The 15,676-nt window shown below is 43.8% G+C and overlaps 1 protein-coding gene and 1 long non-coding RNA gene across 2 annotated transcripts; both read right to left on the reverse strand.

Moving 5' to 3' along the window:
• Positions 1–3,579: 3,579 nt before the first annotated feature.
• LOC109706172 lies at positions 3,580–5,212 on the reverse strand. The gene is made up of 2 exons (XR_002215107.1): positions 5,037–5,212; positions 3,580–3,789 (listed from the first exon to the last, which is right to left on the reverse strand). It is a non-coding gene; the product is annotated as an uncharacterized LOC109706172 (long non-coding RNA).
• Positions 5,213–5,224: 12 nt separating this feature from the next.
• On the reverse strand, positions 5,225–7,395 carry LOC109706173 (pre-mRNA splicing factor SR-like 1). Its single transcript, XM_020226972.1, has 3 exons — positions 6,079–7,395; positions 5,696–5,776; positions 5,225–5,354 (listed from the first exon to the last, which is right to left on the reverse strand). Exons 1-3 carry the CDS (start codon positions 6,244–6,246, stop codon positions 5,247–5,249), a joined length of 357 nt encoding a protein of 118 aa, XP_020082561.1. The 5' UTR covers positions 6,247–7,395; the 3' UTR covers positions 5,225–5,246.
• Between the last annotated feature and the right edge of the window lie 8,281 nt (positions 7,396–15,676).

Here is a 15,676-nt window from a genome sequence, read left to right on the forward strand (position 1 = left end):
GGAGCTCCGGTACTGTTCGTTAAAAAGAAGGACGGCACACTTCGACTCTGCGTGGATTAACGCGAGTTGAACAAGGTTACGGTGAAGAATAAGTACCCGTTGCCGAGGATTGATGACTTATTCGATCAGTTGCAAGGGTCAAGGGTATATTCAAAAATAGACCTACAGTCGGAGTATCATCAGTTGAAGATACGTCCCGAGGATGTGCACAAGACGGCGTACCGTATGCGGTATGGCCATTATGAGTTTACGGTGATGCCGTTTGGGCTTACTAACGCTCCGGCGGCATTCATGGACTTAATGAATAGAGTCTTCCGTCCGCTATTGGACCGGTGCGTCGTGGTATTCATTAACGATGTATTGGTATATTCTCGGGCCGAGGAGGAACACGAGGAGCATTTGAGGACCATGTTGGAAATACTCCGAAAAGAGAAGTTATATGCCAAGTTGAAGAAATGCGACTTTTGGCTATCGGAGATCACTTTCCTTGGTCATGTAATTTCGGACGATGGTATCTCGGTGGACCCGAAGAAAGTGGAGACAATTAGAGATTGGCCTCGCCCGACGAGCGTATCGGAGGTCCGCAGTTTCCTTGGGCTAGCGGGCTATTACCGGCGGTTTGTGGAGGGGTTTGCTAAAATAACTACTCCACTAACAAGCCTTACACACAAAGGGGTGAAATATGTTTGGAGCCCCGAATGCGAGCGGAACTTCGAGGAATTAAAGAAAAGATTGACCACGACCCCGGTGCTTGCTCTACCGACGCCGGGGGAAACATTTGTGGTATATAGTGATGCTTCCTATGTTGGACTCGGGTGTGTCTTGATGCAAAACGGACGAGTTATAGCATATGCTTTGCGCCAATTGAAGACGTATGAGAAGAACTACCCGATCCACGATCTTGAGCTAGCGGCGGTTATTTTCGCGCTAAAATTATGGAGGCATTACCTATATGGGAAACATTGTGAGATCTACATGGATCACAAAAGCCTTAAGTACTTGTTCACCCAAAAGGAGCTAAATATGCGACAACGGCGGTGGTTAGTTATTCTCTACCACCCCGGGAAAGCAAATGTGGTGGCCGATGCACTTAGTAGAAAATCGGAAAAAATTTTGGCTTCGGCAATTACACCCAACCGTTATTGCAAAAGGAAATGCAACGGCTTGGCTTAGAAGTAGTGGAGCCGGGAGTGTCGGCTATACTTGCCGCGTTAGTAGTGCAACCGACCTTATTTGAGAGGATAAAAGAGCTGCAAGCTTCCGATCAGTATCTCCAAAAGGTGCGCGGTGAAGTTGAGAGCGGTTGTGCCAATGATTTTGGCATTGAGACCGACGGTGCACTCAGGTTTAGAAACCGTTGGTGTGTGCCTAAGAACAGGGACATCCGCAAGGCGATTATGCAAGAGGCGCATCAATCCCCTTATAGTATCCACCCGGGCGGCACCAAAATGTATCAAGATTTGAAATTGCACTATTGGTGGCCGGGTATGAAGAAAGACATTGGGGAGTTTGTTACGCAATGTCTTACTTGCCAACAAGTAAAAGCGGAGCGGCGGTTTCCGGCGCGAAAGTTGCAAAGTTTACCTATACCCGTTTGGAAGTGGAAAAATATCGCAATGGACTTCGTGACCGGGTTGCCTCGATCTCAAGGTGGACACGATGCAATTTGGGTGGTAGTAGACCGGTTGACGAAGTCGGCACATTTCCTACCGATTCATATTACTTGGTCGGGGGACAAGTTGGCTCAAGTATATATCGACGAGGTTGTGAGACTTCATGGGGTGCCCGTGTCTATTGTATCAGATCGGGACCCGAGGTTCACATCACATTTTTGGAGGATCCTACAGGAGGCCCTAGGCACACGGCTCGACTTTGGTACGGCATTTCATCCTCAAAGTGATGGTCAATCGGAAAGGACGATACAAATAGTTGAGAATATGCTCCGAGCGTGTGTATTGGACTACAAGGGTAGTTGGCACAATCATCTACCGATGGCGGAGTTCGCGTACAATAATAGTTACCAAGAAAGTATCGCGATGGCGCCATTTGAGGCCCTTTATGGAAAGAAGTGTCGCTCTCCAATCCATTGGAGCGATGTGGGCGAGAGAGCGGCTCTCGGCCCGGATGTAGTGCGGGAGGCGGAGGAGAAAGTTCGCTTTACCCGCCAATAGGCCTGGCAAACGAGCGAGCCGGCTCCTCTCTCTCTCTCTCTCTCTCTCTCTCTCTCCCTCCTTTTTATAATCCTTAAACCCTTAAACTTACAATAGTACAAAATCCCAATACACATTGTCACTTTCAGACTTTCTCTCTTACACAATACATTTAAATCTTAACCCGAGTTAACGTGCCAACATGAACAACCCAAATAAAATAGCCGGTTGTTATTACCGGATTTAATTTAATTTCGGATATATACTAATTTTATGTAATATATATATATATATATATATATAAGCTCGAAAAGCTCGAAAAGCTCGGATTAAGCTAGCTCGGCTCATTATGAGTTCGAGCCGAACTTTACTTAAAGCTCGTAAAATAAAACAAGTTCGAGCCGAGAAAATTAAAGCTCAGCTCGAGCTCGCTCGGCTTATAGCTCGGCTTGTGCTCAGCTTGTANTAAATGAGCTTCTAGAGATTAAACAAGCTCTCTTTTGCTTGTTTTAGAGATCAAAACCTAGGGTTTAGCAATAGGTTTAGTTAGGACACCAAATTTGGGGCTTTTGCCTCCGAGTGTTTATAAGGCAAATTGACCTTATAGACACCTAATTGGGGGTATCCTCGACACGTTGGACAACTCCGTTCGATATTACGAAAATGTTTAAGTATGGTTCATGTACAAAAGGGCCTAAAGTGGCACTATTTTGGTTGTAGGTCGCGGTATCGGCTTTCATAAAGTTCGGGAGTCGCCATATTCTACACCCACGCGACAACTCGAGGTGGGTGGTGCATTCCACTACTACAGGTACAAGATTTAGTGGCGACAAATGTCGCCACCATACCCAATATTGTCGCCACAGAAAACGTTTTGGCGGCGACAATCTGTCGCCGCATGCCGCCGTCTAAAACCCTGTCGGTAAAACTATTTGGTAGTGACAATGTGTCGCCGCTAAAAGTTAGATAATTAGTGGCGACATACCGTCGCCGCGAAAAGTTAGATAATCAGTGGCGACATACCGTCGCCGCTAAAACCCCGTCGGACCCAGGGCGAAAACTAAAAGTTAGATAATTAGCGGCGATATTGTGTCGCCGCGAAAACTTTAAGCCTATTTATGACTAATTTTATGGTGGCGACTATTGTCGCCACTATTTTTCTGATATAAAATTAATTTTTTTTTAAAAAAAATTTGATAGTAATAGATATTATTGATTTAGTATAAATAGCTAAAAAATTACCTATAGTTATAAAAATTTCACATTCTTAATTTTTAAACTTTAAGTTCAATTTAATTCTCTCAAAACCAAATAAAATTTGGGACAAAGAGAGCTAATTCTCATAAATATGACAGAAAGCTTTCCAAACAAATAACAGATCAACGAGCAGAAATCCTACATTTTGCATCGAATTGTGTCTCTCACAACAGAAAGAAGTTTGGGACATCATATATAAGTAAGACTGAATCATCATATATAAGTAATACAATCACCCAACACATCCAAAAAACAAAACACAATAATAGTATTTTTGTCATTTCCACATGCTATCAAATGTAAATTTATCAAAAAAATGTCTAAATTCTTAAACTTGATTCAATACGTTGCCAAAATATTTCTCGTCACACCTCTTATAAATCTGCAAATAAAACTAAAGAAAAATTAGCTTTCAACATTTGTTGATCCCTGAATTGATGTCGAAAACAATATAATAATAAAAAGACCCAAGTACATAGATAACAATGTTGGCTATGAACTATATAACAGACAGAAACTGATATTAATTCAGTTCATGCAACAAAATATTCAGCATTAAGAGTAACAAAGAAATTGAGTAACTTTGAGACTTCATTTTCCCTAATAAAATTAAAAAGCATCATATGATTCTTACAACTTGTTTTCGCTTCAATTAACCCAACTATTTTATTCTGAGGTTATAGTGATCATCTTCTTGGATGTCATTTCAATCGTAGTTGCCGATTCAAATTTCACTTCTGTCATATATGAAATACAACGGCAATAAATTTATCAAGTCCTCCAGTTAAGTCCAATCTTGTAATCAAGCATGCTACTAGCATGTCTCCTAGAGTGTCCAATCTTGAGATACAATGGTGTAGAAACCTTCATTGGTTGATTTCACCTGAAATTCACAAGAGGGGTATTCCACTATTTCTTAAACACCTCAAGTGGGTATTCCTCTATTTCTTAAACACCTTTAGTTCGGATCAAGAGCCGTAAACATACAAAAGGCTATCAATGGAGGTCCTGAGACTTGAAATATAATAGACATATCTACATAACAGGCCATGAAATAAAATACTAGTTCATCAACTATTCCACTTCTTCCCCTTTTTTGTGTTTCCTTGCATTATCATTCCTAGCCCACCCAAAAAAAATCCATGACAATGCTAATGTGCCCTTTTATTCTGCTCTCTAACATGATCTTTGGTTACTTTTGTCATATTTTTTAACAGCTAAGCTTTGATGCCTCCTGGTAATGCTCCACCTTTCAAAATCCATCTTGGGAGCATCAAAGACCAAACTCAAATATGTAAGAATAATATACTTAAATTTGGCTAACATGGACATACTTTGGAGATGGTCAAAATTTACTTAAAGCTTCATGGCTATCATCTCCAATCAGATTACTGAGACAAGGTAATACACAAACAGAGAAAGTGCTTAAAGAGAGAGCATTACAGGAAAACTTAAAAGAAGATGAACGAAGCGTACATAGTTGATGTTTATATGCATAACATTAGCTGGTGGATGATGGATAAGTAATTAAGAAATTGACAATAGGACTGCAGGTCACCCAAGGGAAATAGTACAATCAACAAACTTTTATAGCGGATAACATATCTTTTCAAGATAAATATTACAAACCTCATACAAATTGATGAGGTAGATGTGATCTCCTCTCAACGCGAACCCTATAATGGAAATCCAAGCTCAAAATCTCACATCAAGAGACGAGTCATTTACCAAAATCAATTACCTTTTCAGTTACTCTGCCAAGTAATAGCTTACAGGTGCAAAGCTATACATGCATGCCGTAGAATAACTATAGTAACATAGGGAAAAAGAGAATATGAATCAGACTTGCGAGGAAAAAAGTACTAGGAAAACTACCTGTCCAAGCAGAAGATCACGCACATACATACCCATGGTTGTCATTCTACCGTTAGATCCTGGAGAGAACTCCCGCAAAAGAAAAACATATTAGCACTTGGTATAAATATAATCTTACATAGTCAAAATCCATCTACATGTTTCACACATGATAATTAAATATCAACTGTAGGATATTAAGCAACGACCCTCAATTATGGAACACGAGAAATAAATTTACCCTGACAAGTAAACTGAACAGAATATATCTAATAAATTTACCCTGACAAGTAAACTGAACAGAATGTATCCCACATAAAGAAAACTGCACAGATTATTCAATAAACTCATAACAGACTGCAAGCCGTGGTAAATGAAAGAAAACGTGAAATTGACGAATCCTTCCATGAAGAAAGCTGCAGAAAGCATTATACCTCATCATCTTTTATGTAGGGCTCATACCAAGTCCATAATGTCTTTGGATCGGCAACATATCGTAGATACAGGAAGCCAATCTGCAAAAGAATAAGATATCACATTTCAAATAATCTTAGTTTACGTAATTAAATGGATAAATCACCAGCATATGGTCACAACCCCATATACATATGGACAAGTAGTGGTTGCTGGCATAGCAGAATGACAACATAATTGCCCATTTGTTGGTGCTACGACTACACCAGATATAAAATATAACACCTCCATAGATATAAATCCAAACAAGTAGGTAGTATGGGCAATTATAACAGCAATTGTCTCAAGCTCAATGAGAGCTACATGTGAAAAGAGAGGAGGCAGACTGGTTGGAGAAACTTACAGCTCTAATATATGGAGAATCCGAATGCTTCAACAAGCCATGCATTTGTTTGACAGTAAGCTTCATCGTGAAGAATTTATAGAGAAGACAAAATGCTTTGGAAGGACCTCTACAGTTGCCGGTCATCCATGGCTCCACATGATCGACTTGATTGTAAATCTCATCCATGGCTCCATAAGTAGTTCAAGTTTTCTTTTTGTTTGTTCAAATAGTCTAAGCCAATATGTTTTAGTACATTGTGATCCAAAGTGTGCATCAAAAGAGATTCCCATGGGCATCTATTTGAACTAATGGGTTGTCACTTGTCATTTTCTTCTTCAAAACAAAAACCCTCATAATTTCAATTCCCTTGTGAGTTAAAACAAGAGATTCATTTGGACCTTTGCCTATTTCAAATAGCAAGAGCAACTATCATTAATAACCTACTCCTCATGCCTTTAAATTCGAAGACATAAACATGGGGATCAAATCCTTCCCTATTCTATTTGGGTTTAGAATCAAAGCAACTCAAATCACACTTCCTCTTGTAGAGCTAAGATGGAGTAAGATCTATGATCTCTAAGGCTGTAACCAATTCAATTTGAATCCCACTGTGTTTAGGATTCAGAGTTTAGGACTGGGTGCATTAATAAGTCTCCTAAAGCAAACTAAAATGAAACAACATTCACTTCAAATGGATTTGCATCATACTTACTTATCCTGTTATCCACAACATTTGAATGCGGAAAACATTTCGTGATAATTATTTATCGTTTGGAACTCAGAATGTAATAGTAAAACTTCACATGTAGGAACAATACAAACATATTAATAACGTAGTGTCAAATAGTCTGCTGAGTAGTTTAATAAAGCATCTAGCCGGCAATCTCCTATAATAACTATTTTTCTCAGGCTAAAAGAAATAAAGCTTTTGCTGCAACAAAAAGTTTCACTAATTTTTATAACACGCAGATTGAAGCTTTAATAAGTTTGCCCTTCATAAAGCAAATAATAACCTTTTTAAATATCAATGCAACTGAACCCAAAAGAACAGGACAAAGAGAGAGAGAGCCATGAGATTACCCACAGATGATAGAGAAAGGGCACAAAAAAGTGCTTTTAAAACAAAGAGAACAAGGTAAGAGAGATGACATAGGGAAAAGCAAGAGAGGTGACATAGGGAAAAGCGTACAATCTCAAAGGCATTGTACATGTGGAAAGCTTAGAATCAAAGAGAAAAAGAGGATTTGAGAAAGGGTGAATTAACGTGGACGGCAAAATTAAAAAAATGTGGTCTCTGGTGCATTTGAAACACCAGAAACCACATTTAAAGTTCCAACTCACCTCGCTCCAAGTGAAGTCAAAGCAGGGGACACGCGTAGCCGCTCGACGATAAGCTGGTCATGCTCGTCGAGGACCAGTTGGCAGCCAAGGAGCCGGCGCTGCTGGGCCTAGCGGCAGTCCCCGTCTCCAGATGGGTCAACCTCGAGGGTGGTTCCACCTGCGGTTCTGGCTGGAAGGCGGGTTCCACCTGTGGCTCGAAGAGGCGGGTTCTTGATCGCAACCTTGCGATAGGCCTTCTTGAGGTCCTCCTGCGATGAGTTCTTCAACACGCCAAGGATCTTGAAATACCTCGTGTTGTTGTTCTTCTTCGGCGCCTTCCCGAACATCTCGGCTACGAAACCCTAACCCTAACCCTAATCCTACGAGGCGACGCGCAGGTGCGGCTCGACGAGGCGACGCACAGGTGCGGCTGGCCTGCATCGAAGCCCCCCGTGGGGGTGCTGAAGCCGCAGCGGCAAAGGCGCGGGGCTTGCTCCCGATGAAGACCACTTAGCGGAGGCGCGGGGCTTGCTGGAGCCGCAGGTAGCGGAAGCGGAAGGGACGAAGGGGCTAGGGTAGAGAGAAAAGTGTAGATGGGTTGTAAAGATTTTTTACAGCTGTAATTTAATTAAATTTTTTTTAAAATATAAAAGACAATAAAGCCCCCACTATTTATGCAATATATATTGAGTAAGTAAGGGTAAATTTATCAGTACTTAAAAAAAAAAAGGAGGGAGAATGTGGCCCGCCAAATAAGAAGATATCGTGGCGACAAATATCGCCACTAATATTTTATTTTGTCGCCGCTATATTTTTAGTATTGGTGGCGACTCTTATATGTCGCCGCCAATGTATCCCGTATCGGTGGCGACTCTTATATGTCGCCGCCAATTCATAAGAAATGGCGGCGACGTCGCCGCCATATTAAATACATTGGCGGCGACAATGTTTGTCGCCATCAAAAAGTCACAACTAAAAATCATTTTTGTTGTAGTCTCGAAAATTCCTTTATGTCTAAAGTGTCATATTTTGAGCATATGTACATATTTGAGCATTTTGCATAATAGGGTTAAATTGTGAACTCTTCATAGCATGATATAAATTCAAATACATGTTAAATACTTGTAAGAATGTGAGAATGATAAACCCTATTTATGCATGACAAGTGGCAAGAATCTAGAAGGGTTAGTGAACAAAAGTAACACATGGACATAGGTCTAGCAAGTGACATCGATGAGTCTAGAACACTTAGAAAAATGAGTGTGACATTTGGTATGAGAACGAGAACATAGCACTTAGAAAATAAGTCTGGCATGAGTACAACTCAGTAGTGTATATGACACTAGTAATAGAAAAGAATGATTGAGACATTATGATATTTCAACCTTAGAGTTCAAGGTCATTTGAGCATGATCTTCCTTAAAGTTAAGGAATGGATTGAACTTGGAATCCTCAATGTAGGATTGATCGTACTCACCTTTAGTCCTTGCTCGAGGGTGGTAGCTCTCCCTCGGGCGATGTGCTCCGGAGTTGACATCACTGGGTCGTAGCCGGTATCTCCCCAGAGGACGGTCCTATCGGGTTGTAGCGGGTATCTCCCCAGTTAAATAGGATTTTGGGTTGGTGAGTTTGTTGAGGGCAAAACCTACCGGTTAGCCAAGAGATTCGGTAAAGGAATTGCGATCTTGCATTCATCATGAGCATGTTATCGAGCATCGCATTTTATATTGTTCAGGCATATTAGTTGTATTTGTTAGTTGGTTACTTTCCTTCCTTTATTCTATTATGCCTGATTAGACCTAGTGGGATAGTCGGCATGGTTGGTTGCCGAACCCAATGGGAACTTTGTTGTAGTTCTCACCACACTATTTTCACAGTGCCGGGACCGAGCGAGCCGGCAGACGACCGCGGTAAGGGCATCGCGCCCTAGGTAGAGACCGCCCGAGATGCTTTACTTTCATAGTTGCATACCCTTTTGATATATCATCTTTTGTATTTCGATAATTATAGTTGTTAAATGAAAGGACATGAATGATGTAAAAGAATTTATTTAATATCAAAGTTATATTTTGGGAGAAATGAGGTGTAAAAAGAAATGATGTAAGAATGTAAAAGATCTTGATTATAGTTGGGTGCATGTATGTGATTTAAATTTAATCATATTACTTGTTGTTGTTAGTTTAATACTTTTACTTTGGCTATTGCTTGCCCTCGTGGAAGCTGTTGTGTATGCTTCCGCTTATGCGAATTGTTACTCTATGGATACTTGTTGTGGAGCCTTCGGCGGACAGGGGAGGCTTTGTCCGTTCGGCGTTCGTTCGACGCTCTCGAACCGGCCAAATGGATCGGGCTCGGGGCATGACAGGCTCCCCTCATACAACTCCTGGAACAAGTTCGAGATGTCCTCCTTGACGGTATCCTAAAATATTTGATAAAATGTCGGTGAGAATCCATCCAGTCCCAGCGCCTTATCACTCCCCAGTTGGAAAACAACAAGTTTGATTTCCTCTAAGTTGAAGGGTTCAGATAACCTCGCAAGGTCAGGCGCCTCAACACGGTTAGCCCGGAATAACTTGGTCCAGTCCCCAAAGGAAATAGGGTTCGACCCCTCGGGAGTGAAGAGTGCCTTGAAGGAGTGGTAAAAGTAGTTATGTTTCTCCTTTTCGGACCGATAGGTAACTCCGTTATCGATGGTTGTGTTGATCAAGTTAGCTCTCCGTCTGCCGTTAGCTACCGTATGAAAAAATCTAGTGTTACCATCTCCCTCCCGCAACCAGTGCTGTTTGGCCCGGGTCCTCCAAGTGAGGCTTCGTCGCTTAAGACAGATCTCAACTTATCCTTTAGTTCCGTTCTCCTAGATCTTAACTCTTGCAATAGATCGCCCTGTTCTTCCACTTTGTCGATTCTCTGAATTTCGTCCATAAGTTGATTCTTCTCTCGTCTAATACTGTAGAACTCGTTAGCGTACCATTCCTTGATCCTAATACGACAGTGTCTCAGTTTCGCTGTGAAGGATAAAATTGCCGACTTATTCTGGATACCCTGCGAACCCTCCCTCCACCACCCTGGGAGTTTGGAGATGAATCCCTCATGATTCAGCCAAGCTTCCTCAAAATAGAATGTCTTATTCTTCATCCTGGGGCACTTTGCCGCTGTAAGTAAAATAGGGCAATGGTCTGAAGTGATTCTTGGTAGCGCTTCAACTCTGGAGAGGGGGAAGTCCTGATCCCATTCGGTTGAAACTAGGAAACGGTCTAATCTCGCACACATAGGATTCGCTTGCAAGTTGGACCACTTGTAGGATTGATTGGACATAGGTGGATCGATCAAAGCGAGCTCTTTGACCAGCTCATTGAACAGAGTCGTGGCTCTGATGCTCTAAAGTTTTCCCCTTCGCTCCTCGTGCCCTCTTGTATAGTTAAAGTCACCGCAGATGATCCACTTGCCCACGCAATGATCCTTAAGCTCAGCCAACTTCGCGAAGAAATCTTCCTTACCGTCCCACGAGGCGGGACCGTATACGTTTGTAATGTAAAACTGTGCACCGCTCGTTGCGGAGGAAAGTAGGGTAGTAATGGAGTATGTCCTGATGATAACTTCTAAACAACTGAAAAAATGGGAACTCCACCCCATGATAATACCCCCAGAGGCTCCGACAATTTCAAGAAAAACACATTTATTTAACTCGGACCCACCGAAACTACTTAAAAAAGACCCGAAAACCTGCTTCACTTTCGACTCCTGGATACAAACTACAACATTACGTAATTTCGACACAACAGCCCTAACAGCACACCGTTTGGAGGGATCATTAAGCCCCCTTACATTCCAGCTACAGATGCAAAACATGGGAAAACTGTCAGACTCGCACCACCAAAACCCAAAACATAGTCAACAGTGACACACGACAATCTGCCTACTTGCATTAGTTCAGAAACACAGTGAGGTTTCCAGCCTCGGTCGCGCTTAGTTTCACCCCGCAAAGAGTGGCTTTGGAAATGGTCTTCGCAACAGTGGCTTTACTCCCCGTCACCATCGCACCTTCGCGGAGCTTGGACTTTCTTAACATCGCCTTAGACAAAATAGTATGCTTGGAGGTCATGGCCAGTCGTTCACTCGCTCTAGGCGGCTTCGCTGGAGGATTAGCACCTGTAAGTCTGGATGACTCTAATTGCAGAGCAATCAAATTTTGACACTCTGTCGCGTGGTCAACATCGACGCTCGTGGCCTGAATGAGATAGGGATCGGCCAGAAAGCCACGGGGCGGAAGGAGGCTGATCGCTGATGGCTTCTGCACGTGCCGAGCCGTTGACAGAAGGGCCGTTGAATGGGGGCGGCCCCCAGCCACTCCATTCGACGCCCACTCCCCCAAGCGATTGTTTCAGAACATTGCCGCCAACATGCGCGCGAATCTCCTTAGAAAATTGATGCGTAGGGGCCCTCTGACCAACAAAAGATAGATCTATCAGGTCGTGGGCCAGGGGCCCAATCATTCTCCCCCACTCAACTTGAGTAGAAACCCCAACGAAGGGGCAGGCCCGAATCACCTGTGGGGGCCCAAAAGTCAGCACCATTGAAGAACCACCTCATCTACCACCCAACCCCACCTGTGTGGACAGGGTGATGAGTGCGGGCCAAGTCACCGATACCACCAACCGCACCCTGGGACTTGATGCTTGACCACTTGCCTTCATTACCTCGGGGCTCCCACCTACGCAAGTCAAACACCACGCCTCCCGAGAAGACCCCATGTTCAAAGTAAATGGCTTTCCCCCAGAAAGTAAGGTGAGGCTGAGCATAACCTCTTGACCCACCTCGGACCACTTACCATTCTCAAGCTATTCACGGGAGTCCCGTTACGCTGCACCTGCCTCGAGCCAAACGCTTCCTTCGTATCGAGTTGCAAGCTACAACGGTCCGTTGCAACCCAGGAAAGGCGGCCGGCCGCCGCTACGGTCCCCAGGCGCGACGCCACAGGGCCGGACCAGAGGGTCGACGTAGAAGGTCACGAAACCGACCTTACCCTCGACTCCCTGCGCCCCGGTGGGTTTGGTTCAGCTTCCTCCAGTTCCCCTGGGGTATCCTCCATGTCCTCGTCCGCTTGGTCATCACCTCTTTCCTCACGGCGGCCATGCCGACCACCCTCTCGCACCACGGCATTACCGTCTCCATTACGAGGTGGGGTGGGCGGTGGCGCAACTCCGGCTTCCTCTGACCTTTCCCACCTTTCTAGATGCACCATCACCGGAAACAACTCCGTACCCACTATCACCGAGAGGTTCTGAGGGATGGACCCGATCGAGTCGAGAGCGATCTGACAACGATACGCTCGAAAATACGTCATCGCCTTGGTGACAGCGACTGCCTTGATGAACCGCCCGAAGCCGCTGACCAGCGCCGCCACCCGTGCCACAGACCATATTTCAAAAGGAAGATTAATGAGACGGATCCATGCTTTGAACTGGGTTCGATGTGGCCGGGCGTCCCGGTAATGACCCCACGGCCAGCAGCGGATCTAAAAACTGTTAAGCGTGAGGACCTCTCTTTTGATCAGAACCTCCACTGGAACCCATTCCGACAGAAAGATCGCAGAATCCCTCTCTCTGCAGCGTGCGACAGCGAAGTCCTCAGTGTAGCCCCCGAAGCGACTAGCGAGCGCTGACTTAATGGTAGAGATCGGATCCGGTCCGAGGTTGGCCGGCTGGATGACGTCGGCGAGGATGGCGTTGCGACACATCTCGACTCTTCGTAGGTACTCCTCCATGTAAGGGATGTAAACCTTGGGCAGTGGAGCACGACCCCTGATGTTTGCCGCTCTATTCATGTTCCTGCCAGCTGCTCGTGGGGACTCCGTACAGAATTTCGCATGGTGGCCGGTTTTCCTACACCTAAAGCGCCACAAAGGATCACGACACTTCGCAACAGGGTGGTCGGTTGCCAGACACCGAAAGCACCTCTTCACTGGCCTACTTGAAGAGTACCTACGAGGTGAAGGAGAGTGAGGGTGGTGGTGATGCAGGTTAAGCACTCCGGAGTGGGCTGTAGATCTCCTCAGCAAAACTTCCTTATAAGAAGGTCTAATTGGGGTGGAGCATTTACTGGCTTCACCCTCCCTCCTGATCTTCCCCTCACTCTGTAATCCGCTAGAAGAACCCCAAGGCTTACTAGCAGTAAACACGTCCCCAAGATCTCGATTGGTACCCTTACCATAAGCGGCTACTGTCTCATCATCTTCTTTACTTCTGCCTCCCTCCAATAACTCCTTCCCAACGCTCTAGAGTCCGCTAGGTGAACCCCGATGTTTTCTCTTTTGGTTACCAGCAATAAGCTCTTCCTCCTGCTCTCGATTGTAACCCTTGCCTGAAGCATCTAAAGTCTTTTCCTCTTCTTTACTACTGTAGACCTCCAATAACTCCCCACCAACCTCGTCCGCCCAAGCAATCTTCTTCGGGATTTTTCCTCTCTTCCCAGACCGCACCCATGCTCTGAGATGCGCACAGGAGCTTAACTCCTCCTGACATCTCTCGCCTCTCCTCCCTCGACTTGTCTCACCTACCTCTGGTAGGCCTGGCAAATGAGCGAGCCGGCTCGCGTTCGGCTCGATATTCGGCTCGCTCGAGATCGACTCGAAATTAAATGAGCCGAGCTCAAACAAAAAAAAAAGCTCAAAATTAATTTCAAATCAAGCTTGAGCATTGCTCGGCTCGCTCGAATTAAGCTTGAAAAGCTCGAATATATATATATATAGAGTCCGGCTATGGTGCTTATAAAAGTACCAAGTATTTAGGTACTTGTAAATTTTTTACCGTTAGATCTACGCCTTTGATCATTTTCACCCGTTAGATTATACTATTCAACCAACCACCCACTTAACCCTAGGGGACCCACATCATCTTAACCGCACATCCCTTAATCCAAGGGCTAAAAACTTACAAGCACCAATGACTTGGTACTTTTAAAAGCATAGGAGCTCAATTCTATATATATATATATATATATATATATATATATTAAAAATATTTTTAAATACAATATATTTTAATTATATTTGGGCTGAATTATTTGAGTTTATTTTAATTGGGCCATTGTTGTTGCCTTGTTGGCCCATAAAACAAACCCAACAAAAGAAATCACTCTAAATTCACCCACTCAACTCTTTTACAAAACCCTAAAATCCCAATACCCAAATCCTAAAATCCTAATCTTTTCCTCTCATCTCAGGCTCTCAGCCTCTCACTCTCTCTTTTTCCCTCACACCGACTCCGAGTCTCCAATTAATAGGGCACCCAGCCACCCACCACTCACCAGTTACCAGTCACCACCGGTCCACCACCAAGCTTGTTTGTTGGCTCTATTGCCCACGATCCACCTCGTGCCGCTGTAGCCGAGCTCATTGCCCAACGTCACCCCAAGCCCCAACCTCGTCTACTGCCGTCGCGAAACTCGTCGGCCACTGCCACGCGCCGTCGCCTCGACCTCGTCGGCCGCCGTTGCCGACCTCGTTGGCCACTGTCATCGCAACCTCGACAACACAAGTGCTGACCTCGGCCGCTGCTGTCACTGCAGCCTCGACGCGGCCGCCGACTTTGCACTCCGATTTTTCCACGCCGGTTGATTTTGATTTTTTAATGTAAGAAAGTATTAATGCTTTTATTTAAGAGTTTTTTTTTATTAAAATTCAACACATACTACATGCTTCAATTAAGCACTAATAGGATCGTATGACTTTAGATACTCTATAATCCACCCTGTACAAGTACAAGTTATTCGATTGTCATAATTTTGTAATTAAGCCAAAAAGTATCTTATATTTTGAAATCTTTGGGTATTCTTGGCAATTTCAATTTGTTCTCCTGTTACAACTTGCAATCTTGAAACCAAACATTAAAAAAAGAGAAGCATCACCCAAAAAGATATAAGTAATAATTTTTACTATGACATTTAATTTAGATTAGATTGAATTCTACTTTTTTATCCATTGGAGCATTATTGCAAATCTTTTCCGTTTGATATGTGATTGTAACGACCCAGCCCACTAGCAATAATAACTCGTTGGGCCCAACCACCGACCCAAAATGCTTAAGCCCAGTTATTATTACTAGTGTCTAAGTCTCTTATAAACCCAATGACAACCCCATTCCCATCCGATGTGGGATTATTGGGGTGTCACAGTGATAATTTATTTTTGTGCTTAGATGTCTTCTTCACGGATTCCTTCTTATCAAAATTCCATATCTTCTCCCGCCATTGAAGATACTATTGCTGATGACTCACCGATCGCCATCGATGAGGAGTG

The sequence above is a fragment of the Ananas comosus genome, unplaced genomic scaffold, assembly GCF_001540865.1.
Source record: "Ananas comosus cultivar F153 unplaced genomic scaffold, ASM154086v1, whole genome shotgun sequence".
NCBI lineage: Eukaryota > Viridiplantae > Streptophyta > Magnoliopsida > Poales > Bromeliaceae > Ananas > Ananas comosus.

Excerpts from the sequence above, each read along its gene's own strand:
- LOC109706173 (XM_020226972.1), bottom strand. The coding sequence starts at position 6,246 with ATGGATGAGATTTACAATCAAGTCGATCATGTGGAGCCATGGATGACC. Across the intron at positions 5,777-6,078 it reads ATTCTCCATATATTAGAGCT|ATTGGCTTCCTGTATCTACG; the intron begins GTAAGTTTCTCC and ends ATTCTTTTGCAG. Across the intron at positions 5,355-5,695 it reads CCTACATAAAAGATGATGAG|GAGTTCTCTCCAGGATCTAA; the intron begins GTATAATGCTTT and ends TTTCTTTTGCGG.